Below are 19261 nucleotides of genomic sequence, written 5' to 3'. Positions count from 1 at the left end.
CCCTCTGCTCAGCACTGATGAGGCCACAGCTGGAGTTCTGGGTCCAGTTCTGGCTCCCCAGTACAAGAGAGACACTGACAATGGAGAGAGTCCAGGGAAAGGCCAGGAAGTTGATGAAGAGCCTGGAAGAGCAAAGGCTCAGGGGGATCTTGTTGATGTGTACAAATACCTGAGGGGAGGGTGCTAAGAGGACGGAGCTGGGCTCTTTTCACTAGTACCCAGTGACAGGACCAGAGGCAATGGGCACACCTTGAAACACAGGAAGTTCCCTCTGAACAACAGGAAGCACTTTTTTACTGTGAGGATGACCAAGCAGTGGCACAGATAGTCCAAGGAGACTCTGGAGTCTCTATCCTTGGAGATACTCAAAGTCCTTCTGGGCATGGTCCTGGGGCAGCTGGCTCTGGGTGTCCCTGCCTGAGCAGGGTGGGGTGAACAAGATGATCTCCAGAGGTCCCTTCCAACCTCATGTCACATGATTGTAAAAGTTGGTTTCTCTTTCCCAGACAAATAAAAAAAAACCAACCCCCTAGGAATGTTTTCTAGTCAAAGTTTCACTATACTTGAAGAAAAAAAAAGTCATATTGCCCTACGTTCTGATGTAGTGTTAACATTTTTGGCACTAGAATAACCTGAAATACAGTGCATGGTCCTTCGTTCTAAGGGACAGTTGTGGCATCACTTCACAGAATCAACTTCAGCTTAGTGAAATCATTAATCTTAAGACAAATATTTTTACATATGTGTAATAGGAACTTGTTACTGTTTAGCAATTGGTTCCTCAACAGTCTGTCTGTGCAGGGTATTGTCCTTGGGAAAGAGGTTATACAGGAATTATGCACAATAGATGAGGTTTCCAAAATTTGAAGTGCATTACTTTTATTAGATATAAATGTTAATTAGTATTTTTACATGCCTAAGTGAGAGCTGTAAAGGGAGGGGAGAACTTTTGATTTCGTGACCTTTTGTTTTCTCTTAAAAAGCTAAATTCTAGTGAGAAGGTTTGTTGTGTGTTTAAGGTAGGTTTTATTCTTTTTTCATTTGTAAAGAGGTGACTGCTGAGCTGAACTCTTTTGTCCTGAAGTGTGACAAGTGTCTCATCAGTATTCAATTAATTTTTTGTTTCCTTACTCTAGATTCTGAAGAAGCTCCATCTGTAAATCCTTCCAGTGTAGATGGGAATGTTGATTCAGAAGCAGAAAAGGACTCTGTAGCCAACAACAGCAAACAGATGGTCCCTAGTAAGGCACCACTTCCATCTGCTCTAGATGAGTATGAGTTTAAAGATGATGATGAAGATGAAATGAAAAAAATGATTGATGACAAGCATATTCTTAGAAAAGACCCAAGGAAAGAAGATGAGACTGAAGTTGAACAGACCAGCTTATTTGTGAAACAAGAAAAAGTTGTCTTTTCAAAATCATTCAAAAACAAAAAACAGAAACCATCTAGAGTTCTGTATTCAAGTTCTGAAAGTTCAGATGAAGAAATACTTCAGGACAAGAAGATAGTCTCTCCTTGCTCTGTTTCAGAGACATCAAATTCTGATGTCAGAGTGAAGAAAGAATATATGGTTACAAATGAACACAAGCAAAAGGGCAAAGTTAAAAGGAAAGTAAAAAATCAGAGCAAAAATAAAGAGAATCAAGAAGTAAAGCAAGAAAAAGAAAATGCTAGAGTAACAAATATAGCTACTTCTGGGTTAGATTCTTTAGATAAAGCTAGAGAGGAAGAAACCTTTAAGAAGTCTTTCACCTCAAAAGAAGATTCTTCTTTGCATCTATTTCATATCACTGCTGGAAAATCTCCGAAGCATCCTTGTGGGTTAAGTGAAAAGCAGTCAACGCCATTAAAGCAAGAAAACACCAAAACTTGCTTATCACCAGGAGGTTCTGAAATAACATTGCAGTCCGAATTAGTTCGGTATGATCACAGCACTGAGTCTGATTACCTAGTTGAAAGTTCTAGTGGCAAATCTTGCAAGCACAAAGAAAAAAGCAAGCATCATCAAAAGGATTTTCACTTGGAATTTGGTGAAAAATCTAGTCCTAAAATTAAAGAGGAAGATAATAGCTCAACATTTGAGAATTCAGATTATACTTTGAGAAAAATTGACAAGGAAGGTAAAACACTTAAAAAACATAAATTGAAGCACAAAGAAAGAGAAAAGGAAAAGCACAAAAAGGAACAGGATGGGGAGAAGGAGAAACACAAACATAAAGATAATGTTAAAGAGGTTCAAAGAAGTATTGAGTTTGACAGAGAATTTTGGAAAGAGAACTTTTTCAAAAGTGATGAAAATGATGATACGTTATTAAATACAGAACATGAATCTCTTTCTTCAGATAGAAAATCAAAGCTAGAAAAAGCTGTGGCAAAAGAAGATAAGTTAGTTAAGGAGAGACAGTTCCAGAAAGAGAGAAGTACTAAAGATGAGAGAGAAAAAGAGAAGAACAAAAAGGAAAATGAGAAGTTTCTCAAGGATGAAAAAACAAATGATACAAAAGAAGAAAAAGAAGTTATGCTTGCAGATAAAGAAATCGAATTGTTCTGCTTTGGTGCTAAAGATGAAACAGCCAGTGTGCATTTAATAGAAAGAGAAACAGATACTGAAAAGCAGGAAAAGAATTTAAAGGAAAATAAAGAAAAGACAGAAAAACGATTCTCAGCCAAAGAAAAAGATGTTGAAAAGATAGAAAGAAAACATGGAGAAAAAGAGAAAAAGTTAAAGCATGAATACAAAATGGAGAAAGAAAAAGCAGAAGTAAATGAAAATACAGAGAAAGTAAAGGAGAAGTCCAGTTTTCAGCAAGCAGAAAGGTGCCATAAGGAAAATGATAAAGTAAAAAGCATGGGTACTCTTAAAAAAGTGGATGACAAGGAAAGAAATAAAGAAAAAACTGATAAGAAGCATGATAAAGAAAAGGCTGATAAAGACAGACATTGGGCTGAAAGCAAAGAAAAACACTGTACTGAAAGAAAAGTCAAACAATCTGAAAAGGAATCTGAATATACTAAATCAGAAAAAAATAGAACTAAAGAAAAGGAATTTGAAAAAAAAGACAAATCCAAAGATAAGGAGACCTCATCACTGGCAAACTCAAAACACATGCAAGAGGAAAGGAGATGCAGTGTTACAGAAAGTAATAAAACAGCTCATGACAAACTGTCATCTTTGAAAGAAAAACCAAAAGATGATTTGTTGAAAACTCCAGATGGTAGAGAGAAAGATAAAAAAGATAAAGATATAGACCGATACAAAGAGAGAGACAAGCATAAAGATAAACTGCATCAAAGTAGTTTGCTTAAACTAAAACTTGAACATGAGAAACTTAAGCCTAAACCAGCTCCTGCACCAAAGGATGCTCGGCCTAAAGAAAAAAGACTGGTCAACGATGATTTGATGCAAACTAGTTTCGAAAGAATGCTTAGCCTTAAAGATCTGGAAATAGAGCAGTGGCATAGAAAGCATAAAGAAAAAATAAAACAGAAAGAGAAGGAACGTTTGAGAAACCGCACTTGTTCAGAACATAACAAAATGAAGGAAAAACCCAAACACTCGTTAGCTGAAGTAAAAGGCAAAGAACTGATTCGTTCAAAAAGTTCAGAGTTGCCAGATGTTTGTGTGAAGGAAAAGCAGCAGAAAGATGCTACAAGTAATAGATCACAGTCAGTAGATACAAGAAGTGTCAATGTTGCAAAGGCTTCGTTGGCCTTAGATAACTTAAGTAGATCCCCCAAATCAGAAAGTGAAAAGATGGGGCTGAGCTCCCGGTCAGTGTCCTTGGTTTCTGTTGCAAGCTCTGAGGATTCTTGCCATACCACAGTAACTACTCCAAGGCCTGTAATCGAATATGATTCGGACTTTATGCCAGAAGGTTCTGATTCCCAAATGTCTTTTTCGCAGTCACCATTTTTGGCAAGTGCCAAATCACCAGCCCTTGTCGAAAAAGAGGCCGATGGTCTTGCTGAGTTGCCAGATCGCATTAAGCCACCTTTCACAAACAGGCTCCCACAAATGTATGTTAGATCAGCATCTGTTGAAGATGCTAAGTTGGTTTTAAATGAGTGTAGGCCTGTTATAGAGGTTCGAAGATGCAGCATGCCTGCTGTGGTTTCTGAACACAGCAAACAGCCTCGAATATCAGAAGAAAACAACCAGAACTCTGTGCCCTCAGTTCAGACTTACAGTAGCACTTCTCCTAAACCAGAATTACTGTGTAGCACACTCGAAAGAGATTTTCAAAGTAGTGTGACTGTTTTGCAGTCAAACTTCACATCATCTCCAAATGGAGCTGTTAGCAACAAGCAGGCAACAACAGGGCCAAGTACCATTAAAGATATTGCTCAGATGAGCCCTTCAGAAGACTCTAATGTGCATTTAGAGCCATGTAGTCAAAGTGGTGTGACTCAGCAAACCAAACCATGGGATGTGCCTTTTGACAGATTTAGCTCATTAAACAGTGAGTTTAACAGCTCAGGTTGTGGTGTATCAGAGCAAGATACTAAAAGTATTGTAGCAGTGCATAATTCTGAGAGCAGGACGTTAAAAGAGCAACAAGTATCTGAATTTTTGCCTCAGCATGCTGAAGTTAAGGGAAATTCCGGTTCTCAAGAATCAGCATCATTTTTGCCTTCACAGTCACCTTGTTCTTTACCTATCCAGCCACTTCCAGTTGTGTCAAAACACGTTTCTTTACCAGGCATTAGCAGTCAAGATTCATCATTTGTACAGCAGCAAAATCTAGTTCAGACTACAACTTTTGCTTTGGATACAGATGCTACTAGTACCAGAGAGCTGGAAAATGCTTTCTTCCCTTCAAACATTAAGAAGATTGATGCACCCATTGTTGTATATTCTGAGAGCTCTCCAAAGGATGTTTCACAGAGCTATGAAAGGGTGAGTGATTTACCAATGGTACCATTAGAGAAAGATACTCCTGAAAGTGATAGCAGTTCACAGTTAAATGTGAATTCATACACATTCAGTAAAGTTGTTTGTAAGAATGCGCTGGGTGAAGTGGATGGTAACACAGCAGAGACTTCAGATGCTAGAAATGAAAAAGACCAACAAGAAAAGTTGGTCTCTGTGCATGTTGTTGATAGTAAAGCCAATGCTGATACCTGTGAACTAAGTTCAGGAATATCAAAAGGAATTACAAATGAATTGGTTAATAAAAGCCCCTGCACTGCAGACAGAGAAAATGTGTTGGAAGATGATCCACCACAGTGCTCCTCTCTATCCAACTTGGAAAATAGTTCACAACAGATTACACAGGAAGAGGTGCATAAATACAGCCAAATAGTTAAAGTAGAGGAAGAAGTTGCTGAGGATCAGAAGATGGAACAGCAAGAAGTACCTCAAAGAATCACGAGGAACAGAGCAAATTTGCTTGCTAACCAGGGCAAGCAGAATCCTCTTGGCTGCACGCAAACATCAGAAAAAGAGTCTGAATCATTAGCATCTATGAAAGCAAGAATTAGATTAACTGAAGATGATGATGCTCAGGTACATCATCCACGTAAAAGGAAGGTGTCACGTGTGCCTCAGCCTGTGCAAGTGAACCCTTCTTTGCTGCAGGCCAAGGAGAAGACCCAGCAGTCACTGGCAGCTATTGTTGATTCTCTGAAGCTTGAAGAGATTCAGCCATACAGTTCTGAAAGAGCAAACCCCTACTTTGAATACTTGCACATAAGGAAGAAGATAGAAGAGAAGCGTAAATTGCTGTGCAGTGTTATTCCTCAGGCACCTCAATATTATGATGAGTATGTGACTTTCAATGGCTCCTACCTGTTGGATGGCAATCCCTTGAGCAAGATATGCATCCCAACTGTAAGTAACATGGTCTTTCAATGAAAGGCATGTTTTGGTTTTATTTTTGTAACTTCCTTATTCTTCCTAACTTGCTTCTGAATATTCTGCTGAAAACAGGAAGTTGACATGTTAATAGCACCATATTTAAAGCCCCATTCACTGGAAATACACACAGTGGTTTCACAGTCACTGTAAGACAAACCATGTATGACACCTGTCAAGGGCACACAAATACTGTATTTCAAAGTATGTAAAGCCTACTCTTTCAGAAGTCAGTTATTGAGAGCTTCTCTGAATTTCTGCTGTCAATAATTTTGTTAGAACTAGTTAGTCAAAGCTGTTTCATTTGGAGGGGGGTGGATGTGCAGTGCTTCAAAATACTAAGTCCATCACCAAACGTTTTAAGTTGGAGAGTGCCTGCCAGCTATCTCAAAATGAGCAGGTGCTATCTGCTGTGTCCTGGCTTTTATAATCCATCTAAAGTGTTCATTGTTTTATTAAATAATGTCAAGGGTTTTTTTCCTTTTTACTGAAGACTATCTGTAGTGCAGAGACACTTGTTTAGTTCTAAGCTCTCCATTTCTGAATGGACAAGTTATTATGTCAGCTTGTCTAAGATAACTCACCCTTACTTGACTGTAAAAAAGCTTTAGCTTTTTTCCAGTAGAGTTGAAGATTTTTTTGATGAAGCAATGAATAGAAATTTAATGTGTAAATTTAAAAATGTTTGCTTTATCACACAGGTAGTCATAATTCCCTCTATAAGCTGTTTATTTTTTGGAATTAGTAGGCCAGTTATAGTCTGAGGAAAGATGTGGGTAAGATGACCCTTATACTTGGTCTGTAAGTGAACCAGGGACAAGCTTTGCCACAATATACCAGGCTGTCAGCTTTCCCAAATCTACAAATCTTTCTCAGTAGCTGTTGCAGCTTCTGTAACATCTTTATCACTGCAGGCATAGTTTGTGTGTGTTTGTTTGTTTGTTTGTTGTGTAGCTGCTGCTAGTCAAGTACATACTGTTTCCAAGCTACGGCTTACTGCTTTGGCATCACACTTGAGTGCTTAATTTGGGATAAGTGGAAAGTAGAGAAGCATGGCATATGTTTTTCCCCGGTCCATCTCCTACCTGAGCAATAGAATTCAGTTCCCTATCATAAATGGCAATGTGTGTAGGCACCGTAAGGAAGGCAGAGTTACTGACTTGATGTTAAAGCACTGCCTTATAATTCCTTCTAGTCTCTATTGCTGTGTATAATAGGGACTCTGCCGTTAATGAAAATAAATTTAGGTATTGGAGGGCAAAATCTCGGGTAAGAGGTTCAGAAAATATCAGAGGTGGATGTGTACTTCCTATTCTCAATGGCTTTTAATTAACTGTTGAAAAGAAAACCCTCTTTTAATAAAGTTGATAAAAAGGTAAATATGTAATTGAAGGGTTACAGTTACTGATTTTTGTCTCATTTAGATTTCTGGTTTGATTCCCTACACATACATGTTCTGATGGTAATGTTATTTTAAACAGTTAATTGTTTTGTATATACTTTGATCCTGTCAGTATTCTAGAGAGAACAGGTGGAACTTTTTATTCCAAGCTGCTAGAAGCAAAAAAGAAGAAGATAAATTCTGAGAAGCCAAAATAAATTTTTAGGAATTGGTGGTTATTTTCATTAGAATTAAAGTGTAAGAAAAAGCATGAGTTTTGTTCTAAATAAGGAGATACTCCAAGAAATTCTGTTTTGTTTGTCTGAAAAATCTCCAGTGCGACTAAGTGCTTTATTTAATTACTGCCACTTGTGTAAATGTACCATTTTGATTAAAGTTTTCATGTTTCCTTTCAGAAAAAAAGATACTGTTAAAAAAACTAGTTCAGATTTAACTTATCAGCAGAGTTTGCTTGTGTACACAGTTTAATAATTTTATTTTGTCACCATTGAAAATCACGATCATAATAATTCCTGTTACAAATACCATAGAAATGAGTATTGCTAAGCCAAGGTTCATTTCATTCTCAAAAATAAGTGTTTGTTTACTGTATACATTGTCCAACAAAGTGAAAATAAAGCCTGTGCCTAGTCTCTCTGAAATGGTGAAATACTAATAACGTGTTGTTACATCTATAATGCGCAATTTAATAAGCAACTGTAAAATTACCTTTTTGTCAAGTTTGTTTTAGTTTTTCCTTTGATTCTCTAATGATTCTCTGTTAACCCAATTTATGCCTCATCAATTTACATAGAAAGTAGATACTGTTTCTTTAATTATTCCTGTGTTACAGATATCCCTTTGTATAGGTCTGCACGAAGACCATAATATTTAGCTCTGAGACTCAGAATGGTTGGTGTAACATGCTGTTGTCTGCATTGGAATTTTAATGATTCACTGTAGTTTATCTGATGAACTTCAAACATGCTGTAGGTGGGAACCAGGAGATGGTGTGCTAAAACTTTATTTCCACAGCTTTGTTTATCTACTGTAATTTATAGCCCAGATCATCTAAGGCTGTGAGGGTGTTCATGTATGAATTGTGGCTTCCCTCTCACCAGTGCAAATACAAAACATAAGGTAGGAGACATCAGGTCAGTTCAAAATAGAAGGAAACAAATCTGAATCTTCTAACAGAGTAAATTTAAATTGTACTTGGCTCTGCTGCCTTTCAGATTGTTCGTTCCATCTGTATGTTCTACAGGGTTCAGTCATCTTTATCTGTATTGTCTCCTGAGAGGAGGTACCAGGATGATTTCACTGCCAGACTCCACTGGGTATCTAACAGATGTGTTTCTAGTAAAAGGGATTCTGCCCTGTCTCCCTGGTATTGCTGTAGAAACTCAAGTGGTAAAATCTGATTGTAGGGGTATTACCAGAAACTTGTTTTCAGAATGCATGAAATGGAGCATTAGAGCAGGCCGGTGGTTTGGATGATGTAGAAGAGTGGAGGTCTGTAGCAGGCACAAATGGGAATTGAAGGTTTATAGAGTGAAGAGTTGTTGCTCTTGTTGCAGGTGTTTTGAAGGAAAGCTGCTGATTGATTTTGATGTGTTGGAGATGAGGAGGGCATGTCTTGAACCTGAGCTCTTGCCAATCAGACCTGTTCTAGTGGCTGGCTCCAAGTGAGGTGGAGCAGAGGCACAAGGCTGAGTTCTCTCTGGATTTTCTGAGTCATTTCTCAAGACTGGGAACAGAGAACTCTCTGAAGCAGGCAGGGCCCCTTTGTTTCCCTCTCCTGTATGGAGCGTGAGCCCTTAAGAAACTAGTTTGATATTTGGTTTTACAAAAAACAGAGGGCACCTTTTTTTTGTGGTGTTCAGTTTCATGCTCTGTTCTTCAAGTCCAACTTACGTGTTTGTATTTTCCCTACACAGTTTTTGTGTTCTCTTTAGTAACAGTCTCTTTGACCAGAAGGTCTGAGGGGCTCCTCTGGCTATTCCTGCCTCAAAACTTCTAAGTTAGACTTTCTGGTCTCAAAGAAACCCATTTCCCTTGTCTGAATCCAGTGCTGGTTCACAAGCTGGGATTTCCAGCAGGTGGTGTGCGACTACCCAAATCCTGTGTTCAGGCTCTTAAGCATCTGAGGCTCACTCTTCCCAAGTTTCCAAGAAGAGAGGAAAAAAATGATCATTCCATAAACAACTGTAACCAAAGCTAGCCCTGTATTTAGCTGTACATTTTGGCAGGCTGGGCTGGGCTGGGTTGGAATGAGGAGTTTATGGATGTATCCGGTGGCAGTAGGGATGGCTTGGGTCACTGAAACCTGTCAGTGTCGCACGAGTATGAGCATAATCTGTGTTCAGGGCTGAACATAACCTGCTGAAACAGAGTCCTACACATTTAAATAAAAGTCCACACAAGTCTGCTGTCTAGATGATCAACTCCTTGTCAGGTTTTTTCTACTGTGTTGATTCTTACTTGTGTTGCAAAACTAAACCATCTGTGAATTTAAGGGAAATATTTTACAATATTTGAAATGTAGTGTCAGGACAAGGGTGAATGGCTTCAAACTGAGAGAGGGCAGGTTTAGATCAGTGATTAGGAAAAAATTCTTTACTATGAGGGTGGTGAGGCATGGGAACAGGTTGGCAAGAGAAGCTGTGGATGCCCCATCCCTGGAAGTGTTCACTGCCAGGTTGGATGGGGCCCTGAGTAACCTGGTCTAGTGGGTGGCATCCCTGCACATGGCAGGGGACTTGGAACTAGATGATCCCTAAGGTCTCTTCCTGCCCAGGCCATTCTGTGAAATTGTTCAGCTTATATGAATGCTTGCCAACTTTGAAATTTTTATTTCTGGAAAATGTAGGTGCATAAACCCAGAGATTATTTATAGACAGCTTCTCTGTCTTGCTTCTTACTCTGGATGCTTCTCTGTAAGCAAAAGAACGGAGATTTTTGGAGATGTTTTGAGTTTATTAAAATTAAAGCTTGATACTACTTAAAAGCATCTTGTCTTATTTTACTGAAAGACTCTGACAGCACTGTTGTACTGTACCATGAATGCAAAGTTTTCAGGAAAAACTAGACTATAGGGGGTATATTTGTTTTTAATACTGATGTTTTGCACAAAATGGCATATGTCATAAACATTACTGGTTTGAGAGCCAAACTGTTTTCACTAAGAAAAGTGGAGTGTATCCTGTTCCTAGTTTGAAATGTGAAGGAGTTGAATGTCATTTTTTACCATATAATAATTTAAGGAATGAACTGCAATTAGTTATTCATTATATTCTTTAATTCCAAAGACATTGGCTAACTTCCCGTTGGGGAAAAAATTGTTCTGAAATAATTTTCCGGTATAATAATAATTCAAGCATATCTGGTAGATAAATCACTTTGTTACTGGAATGTATAGGTGCAAGATTGAGACTAATAATCTGGTTTAATCTACAGTGTGTCTGTATTGCCGTAATGGATTTATTACTTCTTGACAGTTGAAGGATCTATTTTACTGAAAAGAATTATTTATGTTTGTGTTAGGTACAGGGTAGGGTATACTAACTGCAGGTATGTATTTGAGCTGTGATTTTTGAGTATCAGTGGTAGTAGGTAGTGTTTCATGTCGTTGGAATGGGTCTTTCCAAAGCAGTATCAATGCTCTTAGATTGCTAAAATTGCTAAAACCCATGCTGAGTTGTCAGACAGAACTGGCATAAAGAAAAGTAAACTTTGGGTGGAGCCTTTAAACTCCCACGATGTTTATTAGTTACTTTTCAGAAGCATCTGATTTCTGCAGTTGCCAGGAGGGCTCCAGGTGCCTTGTCAGTGTTTGTCATACAGCTTAGACCAGGCAGTAATTCTGGTTGTTTACTATAATTGACTAAAGATGCAAAATGCTTATAGTATAGCAAATCAGTAACAGCATTGATACGTCACTCAAGTCTATTTGATTTTTTTAAATTATTTTCTTTTAAGGAGTAAGTTTTTTTTTAAAAACTTACTTGAATAACTGTCGGGAAGAAACACTTTTTGAAGCCACTGTCTGGGGCTCTAGTCTACTTTTTGTGCTTGCCTGTGTTCTGTATGATTGCAAGATTAGGAGTATGGTTGGTTATCTTTTGTGCAGTATAAAATGCTGTTGCTTTTGTATAAATATATCAAGTGGTTTGGGGTTTTTTTAGCAATACTTTTTTTTTGCTTTGCTCTTGCATTTTGCTAGGCAGTTTTTATCTTCTCAAAACAAACAGCTGTGCTTTAATGACTCTAAAACTGAAAGCAAGTTGTATTCTTACTATATTCTACAGTATAGCCTTTTAAAAAGAACAGCCATGGAATGCTGATAATGACTGGTTAAAAGCACTAAACAGCTTGAAATGCCATTTTCGCTTGGGTTTATTAATTTTATGGTATGGAATCCTTAAAACCTTTTATTGCAAACACATTAAGTTCACGTAGTTAATGGAAAGTAAAAAAACTCATACTTTTCTTAAAAAAATGCCTTGCTTATTGTTTCTTGGGTCATTTTTAATAGATCACATAAGCAATGCTAAACATGTTAAATACATATTCACTATACTATCTATAAAACTTTTTCCACAGATTACACCACCTCCCTCGCTGTCAGACCCGCTTAAGGAACTATTTAAACAACAGGAGGTTGTAAGGATGAAACTACGTTTACAGCACAGTATTGAAAGGGTGAGACTAATTTATTTTTTTATTTCCCAGATTTAAGCTTTAGGATGTTTTTCAATGAACAGACTACATTTTTTTGAATCCAACAGTGTTTAGAAGTACTTCTAATCTTCTTTCTATCCAAATTTATGAATTGGAACTTGTAACAGGGGAAAAAATTGTTTGGACAGTTGTTAGCAAAATGCTGAAGTTGGTAAGATAGAGCAATTAACAGGAAAAAGCTGCTGAGTTGTGTCCCCGATTTATCCTAGAGGCAGTGGGAAGGAAGCTTCACACTGTAGTTTGGAAAGGTAATGATTGTTGTAGACTTCAGAACCAGACTGACTGAGTTAAAAGAATTGAAGACATGGCAAATTCTGTATAGAGGGAAGACGTGTGGCTCTGAGATTAAAACATGTTTTGCAATATTCAGCTCAGAAACTGCCTAAAATTATATTAGAACTACATCTGTAGGCATCACTGAGTTTCAGCACAGAAATAGAGAAAATATTCCTGGTTTAGGAGTATTCTTTATTTTTAAGTTGCCCTTTTTCCTTGGTAACCTAGCTTTAGATGCCAGTATTGTGAGCCAGATTGCTTGTGGGCACTGGCAGGACCCCTTTCTGACAGGGATGTGTCTTGTGGATTTCCACGTAGTTATACAGGGGGCTGCCTCATCAAACCCAGTGTGATGCTTTTTCAGTTGACAGTTTCAGTGTGACTTAACAAACCCAGCTGAGGGAGGGGTTTTACTGGAATTTAGTATTTCAGTGTGTAAAGCTAGGTATAAAATAAGCACAAAGACTGTAAACATGGTTCAAGTTCTGACTGAAAATAAATCAGTTGCAGCTAAAAATATGATGGCCATGGTGAGGGAGGTGATTCTGTCCCTCTGCTCCGCTCTGGTGAGACCCCACCTGCAGTGCTGCATCCAGCTCTGGGGTCCCCAGCAGAGGAGGGGCATGGACCTGTTGGAGTGAGTCCACAGGAGGGCCACAAACATGATCACAGGGCTGGACCACCTCTCCTGTGGAGACAGGCTGAGAGAGCTGGGGCTGTTCTGCCTGGAGAAGAGTAGGCTCCAGGGAGACCTCATTGGGGCATTTCCATGTTTAAAGGGACTTATATAAAAGAGGGAAAGTGATTTTTAACACAGGCAAATAGTGTTAGGACAAGGGGAGATACAGTTGTAAACCAAAGGAGGAGAGATTTAAATTAGATATTAGGAAGAAATTCTTCACTGTGAGGGTGGTGAGGCACTGGAACAGGTTGCCCAGGGAAGCTGTGGATGCCCCATTCCCTGGCACTGTTCAAGGCCAGGTTGTGTGGGGCCCTGAGCAGCCTGGTCTAGTTGGAGGTGTTCTTGACCACAGCACGGGGATTGGAACAAGATGGTCTTTAAGGTCCCTTCCAACCCAGAGTCTATGATTCTAACCAAAGGAAAGGTGCTCCTTTTCCTGTTTTCTGAAAAACAGGAAATACAAGATAATGTTTTAATCCACCTTCTTTTATTCTGATAAAAATTAGAGCCATTATATTGCAGAGCAGTAAACACATACAAATATTATTCTATGTCTTAAAAAATTATGCTTATTTATAGTTATTTTGGTCATGTAGGCTTTTTTCTCATTTTCAAATGAAATCCACTTTATACAACTGTAAGTCAAACTTTGTCAAGTGAGTTATATTTTTCTTGTCTCAGTTTAGGAAAGAATATCTATGCAGCTGTGAATTTAGGGAGTTACTGCATGTTGTTTTAAAAAAATTATCCTGCAAATGATCTTTGTGCTGCATTTTGCTTGGCCATTGTGCCTAGAGTAAAAGTCTTCATACAGTCAACACTCACAAACCTATATCCCAACCCTGTGCTCCTTCTACCTTTCATTTTTCACCACCCTCATTAACTAGAACTTGCTTCAGTAAGTGGGAACATTCAGCCATCAGTGGAGGCTGGGGCTAAGCAGAAGGTGTTTTCAGTTCTGACATCCATGGGACACTCTTTGCATCATTGAATTGAAATTCTGAATTTGATTAGAAGAGCAGCCCTTCCTACATTCAGCAGCCCATTTCTCACACTGTTCAAAAGTGTAAACCCTAGAAAGAAATTTTTTAATTTGTGGGCATTTTTATGAATGCTTGACTTACTAAATGTTTATTTATATGTCGATATCTTAATTAGGAAAAGCTTATTGTCTCTAATGAGCAAGAGGTTCTACGTGTTCACTACCGAGCAGCGAGGACCTTGGCTAATCAAACTCTGCCCTTCAGTGCCTGCACTGTGCTGCTGGATGCTGAGGTGTACAACGTGCCTCTGGATGCTCAGGTAAAGATTTGTCCTTCACAGCTTCAGACAAAAAGGTCTGGCTAGCCTGACTCAAGCATTCAGAGAGAAATCTGTTCCCATAGCAAAATTGTCATTGATTTGCCTGGAATGAAGGTTTTGCTCCCTATAGGTTGTTACTTATATTGGGGCCCAAATGGGTGTACAGTAATAGGAGGATATATCATTTTTCTGTTTTGTATTGTGTCTGGTTTTCTTTCACCTCCAGGAATTATGAGATGGATAAAATAAGGACATTCCTCTGCTGATTTTGTTATAAAAACAGTTTTTAGTCATAAACAGAATGTGTTTTTGAAGTTTACAAATATAGCTTAAACATGAACAAAGAAATTACCAGCATAGAAGATCATTTCTATCAGTAATCCAAATAATTGGAATGCAGTAGTGTGAGAAGTGATGAAATTGGTTTATGAAATTTGGGAATGTTTTGTGGACATATCCACATTATACTTTCCTCCTCTGTGTAAGGCAGTCACTAGAACTGTTCCATAAAAAACAGATGAGCAACAGTGAAATGTTGAATGCTGCCAGAAAAAATAACTTTTTTCAAAATGACTTCAGGCTCATGACTTCATGATTTTCTTGTGCCATGTTATTTACATGTTCAATGTGGGTATTTAGTCCTGATTAAAACACAAAATAAGCAATGTGCTTCACAATCTGTGTATGTTGTGTGGACTATCCCTCAAAAGTTGGCTGCAGCTGTACCTCTAAGAGAAAATAATCTCATGGTGTCAGTATTTTGTGGACAGTTTTTCCAACTAACAAACATGGAACCAGCATTTGACACCTGCTTCAGTGACTCTGAGAAGCACATAATGAAAGGAGGAATTGTTGATGTTTTGGGTGTAACAAGTGCAGATGCATTGGATGCTGGGCATTTTAAAATGAAACACATACATTTCCAACATATGGGAGATTTTCCATTAGTTCTGGAGCTCCTTATAGAATTATTACAACTTACACTGTTTCTTCAGTCAGTTACTACATTTTTCCCAGTCTTTAAAAAACTAGAGCTATGCCCAGTGAGGTGATTGAGCAGATGATAGTTTATGGAAACTGTATTGTTGTCTTATTTTAAGCTTCATACAGATAAATTTTTAAACCATCATTTGCTTAGTAAATCTAACTGATGGAGCAAAACCAAGATTTTTCTCTTCCAAAGTCCTTTGTTTTATTTCTGCCCTGATTTATAGGCCTTGAGCTTTTTAGAAATTAGAAGTACATGAGCTGTGCATATAACTGCATTTTTGTAGTTAACATTTTACAGTTCATTTTAAGTGAGCTGATTCTGTATTTGAATTTTGTGAAACAAAAGGAATCTTTCTGGGGGAGAAGTCGAGGTGTTGGGTGTGCTCCCCAAGTATTGCCTTTTTTTTGACCATCTATATAATAACAAGAGCAGTAATAAAATGCCTCTCCTTCCCCCTCACTACTTCAACAGCTTTGTGTTTCAGTCTGTGGTAATTTTTCTTAGGAAACTACATTACATATAATGCTGAGCAAATTATTAAATAAATTTTTAATGCAATTGAATTCAATGTTTTATACTACCAGCTTGATGGTTTGATTTAAATTTGTTTAATGGGAAGAATGTAGATGCATTAGAAAATACTGTCTTGTAAATGCATTCTGCCATTAGCAGATACTGATTTTGTTCTCTAGAAAGGCCAATCTTTGCACATTTGATTGGGCTTCTTTTTGTTCCTGCTGCTACAGTGTACAAATTCCTGCAGTGTCTTCTCCCTAAGAGAGTAACAACAGCTTTTTGTATTTAGTGGTTATTATTTAAATGTTATATTGGCACAGTCTGGCTTTAGGACTATGTATAGAGTATATCTAGTTTATCACAGTGGGCAGATGTGACATTCCAAATTCTTACAAAATAGTTGGAATTTAAAAAAAAACCAGCTATTTCATTAAGCAGGACGTAAGACAGGTCTGCTCACTTTTTTTAATCTCCTTTTGGGGATTGTGATGGTAAAAAGAGGTTTTTTTATTGCATTCAATACTTGTGTAGTTGGTTAAATCAGGCTGCTTAAGTTTTCCTTTATTAATGTTTTTGCTTTTCCCTGAGGGATATTGATTTAATTTCAAATTTTAAAGATTAAAAAGAGAGACAGTAATTTTGTGGAAGGATCTGCCTTTTATTAGTTAAGACTTTGAGGTATAAATCTTTAAGCCTCCCACTCTGAATTTCAGAACCAGAGCACAGTAAATAGCTTGAGGAAATCTGAAAATACCCATTTTTAGGGAGCAGCTGATTTGCAGTGGAAGTGTTGGTCAACATTTCTACTTTTATATACCTTTGTACTTTGAATCTGTTTCTCTGTCAGAAGTAGTGTTTGTGGGATTGTTTATGTCCCACAGAGGAGGTTTTGTGTTTTAAAGGATGTTTAAGATTGAATCATCAAGTTGGAATAAATTTTTGGTTTTTGCAGACGGATGACAGCAAAACATCGGTGAGGGATCGATTTAATGCAAGGCAGTTCATGTCATGGCTACAGGACGTTGATGATAAGTTTGACAAATTAAAGGTACATTCCTTTGTCTTTCCACTTTAAAAAAACAAACAAATCTAATGAAGATGAGATTAATAAATAGTAGATTTGTGTGCAGTATCATGGGCTGTTGTGGAGGTAACAGAAAGGAAGGTCTATCAATATTAAAAAAACCTAACTTTTGTTGCCATGTAGTGTATCGGCATAGTCTGCACGTTTCTAAATACACGCTGGGGGAATTACTTACTATCACCAGGGAGGCTGTTAGACGTATTTCCTGTGTTCAAACTTGTTGCAATAATATTTTTTTCAAATATTTCAGTAACTTCTTTCTCAATTTCAAACCAGACGTGCCTTTTGATGAGGCAGCAGCACGAAGCAGCGGCGCTGAATGCGGTGCAGAGACTGGAGTGGCAGCTTAAACTGCAAGAGCTTGATCCTGCTACGTACAAATCTATCAGCATTTATGAAATCCAGGAGTTTTACGTTCCTCTTGTTGATGTTAATGACGACTTTGAATTGACGCCCATATGACAACCAGCACCGTCTGGCTCGCCCCTCCCCGTGGACAGCTAGAGACTGAGGTGCAGTGATGCACAAAGGTATTTTTCTTTTGAGACAGAGCACTTAATTCTGTGGAATACCACCTTTCTCAATAATTCAGGTGTTCCTACAGAGAAGTGTGGCACAGACTCTTGCTCAAACACAGAAGATGGATGCAAACTTTAAGTCTGGATTTGCAGTAACTGCTGTTATCTGTATTTTAAAATGGCCTATAGCTTTAGAGCTTATTGCTGAAAAAGATGACAAAACCTGGTGAGTTGACAGCGCTGGAAGCTGTTAATAACTAAAACATCCACCAAAAAGCAAATTATACTTAAAATCTGCTATAAAGCTTTGTATTATGAAACTCCTGTAACAGTTGAACTCCCACAGAAAAATGATGAGAGCCTGTGGAAGAAAATGTAAGATTTGGAGGAAAATAGTCAATTAATCTTATGTTTTGTAAATTACTGTACAGATTTCTTTTTGGAAAAAGATGTAATATTGTCTTCATTTTTAAATAATTTATTTTATACATATTGTGCAAATGTAAATAGTCTTGTAATTAATGTTCAAACCTGTATAAAATAGATATTTTAACTGTAAAACTGTTTTTGTCTAATGTTTATTGGGCCAAAGTTGTCGTTTTTATTAAGTGTAGTGTGTTCCTGGTTGGCAGTTCCTTTTTGTATGGCATGCGTTTGATTTAGCTGCGTGTTTCATCACCATAACTGTAAAAGGATTGAACTGTATTGCATGCTCCACAGGACTCTGAACTCCTTCCCTTTAATAACTGATACCTAAACTATTGTAATATTTACAAAATCATACTTCATATTAGTCTGCTGTTGTAATGCCATACCTATGACTTCCTATACTGAAAATATTTTTGTGTAAGACAAAAAAAACCCTTTTGCTCTTATATGGTGGTCTCGTAATAGAGCCTATTTTTTCCAACAAAATGCCTTTGAATTAAAATTCTTAAATTGTATATTGTCTATTTTAATATTAATCTATGGAAGGGATATGTAAATAGTTGTAAATATAATATTTAATAAATTTTATTGGTCATGTTATTAGTTGGAATTTCTTAATATTGGAACACTTGGTACATCAAACCTTAGCATTCCTGGAATATATAAGGAGGCTCAATGGAAAAGTTAAAAAAAATTCCCCATGTTGTGAAATTTAATGCTTTTTTTATTCTTTGTACTGTTAATGAGGAGACAGTTAATTATTTATTAGTAGGAGGTTACAGATATTCATGAAAAAGATTTGTTACCCTCCAGGCCATAAATTATTCAAGAATGGTTGGGATCTGATGTCTGTGAAATTATTTCTGAAGGAAATGGGGCTTGGGCAGGAGACCTGGTTACTCAGAGTAAGAGATATAAAATCCTTGGTTTGAATGGATTTTTCAGGTGAGCTACCACAGGGAACTTATTCCTTGTGCTTTTGTGAATATCCAGGGGGCATTTCCTGGCGCAGAGGCCAAATGGGCAGTGAACAAGAGACACTGTGGACAGCAGGCTCCTTCCGTCTACATCACTGCTAGTGCCAGTTTAGAATAAATAGTAACTCAAGCACGGTAATACCAATTAGTATGTAGTTCCTGTCCTGTAACTTTTTTTTCACTTTTAATCTGTTAGGTATCTGCAGAAGGAGAAGTTGTTCCTGCTTTTATTACAGCAATATCTTCCTGACCTCGTTCAGAATTGAAACTGTTGAGGAAAAAGCGACAACGTAGCTGTAAAATCTTAAAATGCTGCAGAAATCTGTATTATATGCTTGAAAAGATGAGGAGATACGGATAAAGTTGCAAGGTGTTAACTAGTAAGTGGGTACAAGTTACTTCTGTCAGATACTTACTAGAATAGTAAAAAGTAACAGCCATGGCTGGAAGCGGAGAAGTATGAGGTAGGAGTAATTAAGAGCCTAGCAAACAGAACAGAAAAGAGATA

General features: G+C 37.6%; 1 protein-coding gene across 2 annotated transcripts in view; it reads left to right on the top strand.

Annotated features, from left to right (window-relative positions):
- The window catches only part of ANKRD12 (ankyrin repeat domain 12), a 59577-nt gene extending 41201 nt beyond the window's left edge, over positions 1 to 18376 (top strand). For both annotated transcript variants that reach the window (XM_082291845.1, XM_082291846.1), the window contains 5 exons: positions 1137 to 5833; positions 11841 to 11939; positions 14095 to 14238; positions 16698 to 16793; positions 17106 to 18376. In XM_082291845.1, the coding sequence (XP_082147971.1) occupies positions 1137 to 5833; positions 11841 to 11939; positions 14095 to 14238; positions 16698 to 16793; positions 17106 to 17291 (5222 nt within the window). In that variant the 3' untranslated portion in view covers positions 17292 to 18376. The remainder of the gene's footprint in view (positions 1 to 1136; positions 5834 to 11840; positions 11940 to 14094; positions 14239 to 16697; positions 16794 to 17105) is intronic.
- The last annotated feature ends 885 nt before the right edge of the window (positions 18377 to 19261 follow it).

This window comes from Coloeus monedula (genome assembly GCF_965178545.1).
Source record: "Coloeus monedula genome assembly, chromosome: 1".
In the NCBI taxonomy this organism is placed as follows: Eukaryota; Metazoa; Chordata; class Aves; order Passeriformes; family Corvidae; genus Coloeus; species Coloeus monedula.
This window is presented reverse-complemented; position numbering and strand designations above follow the sequence as displayed.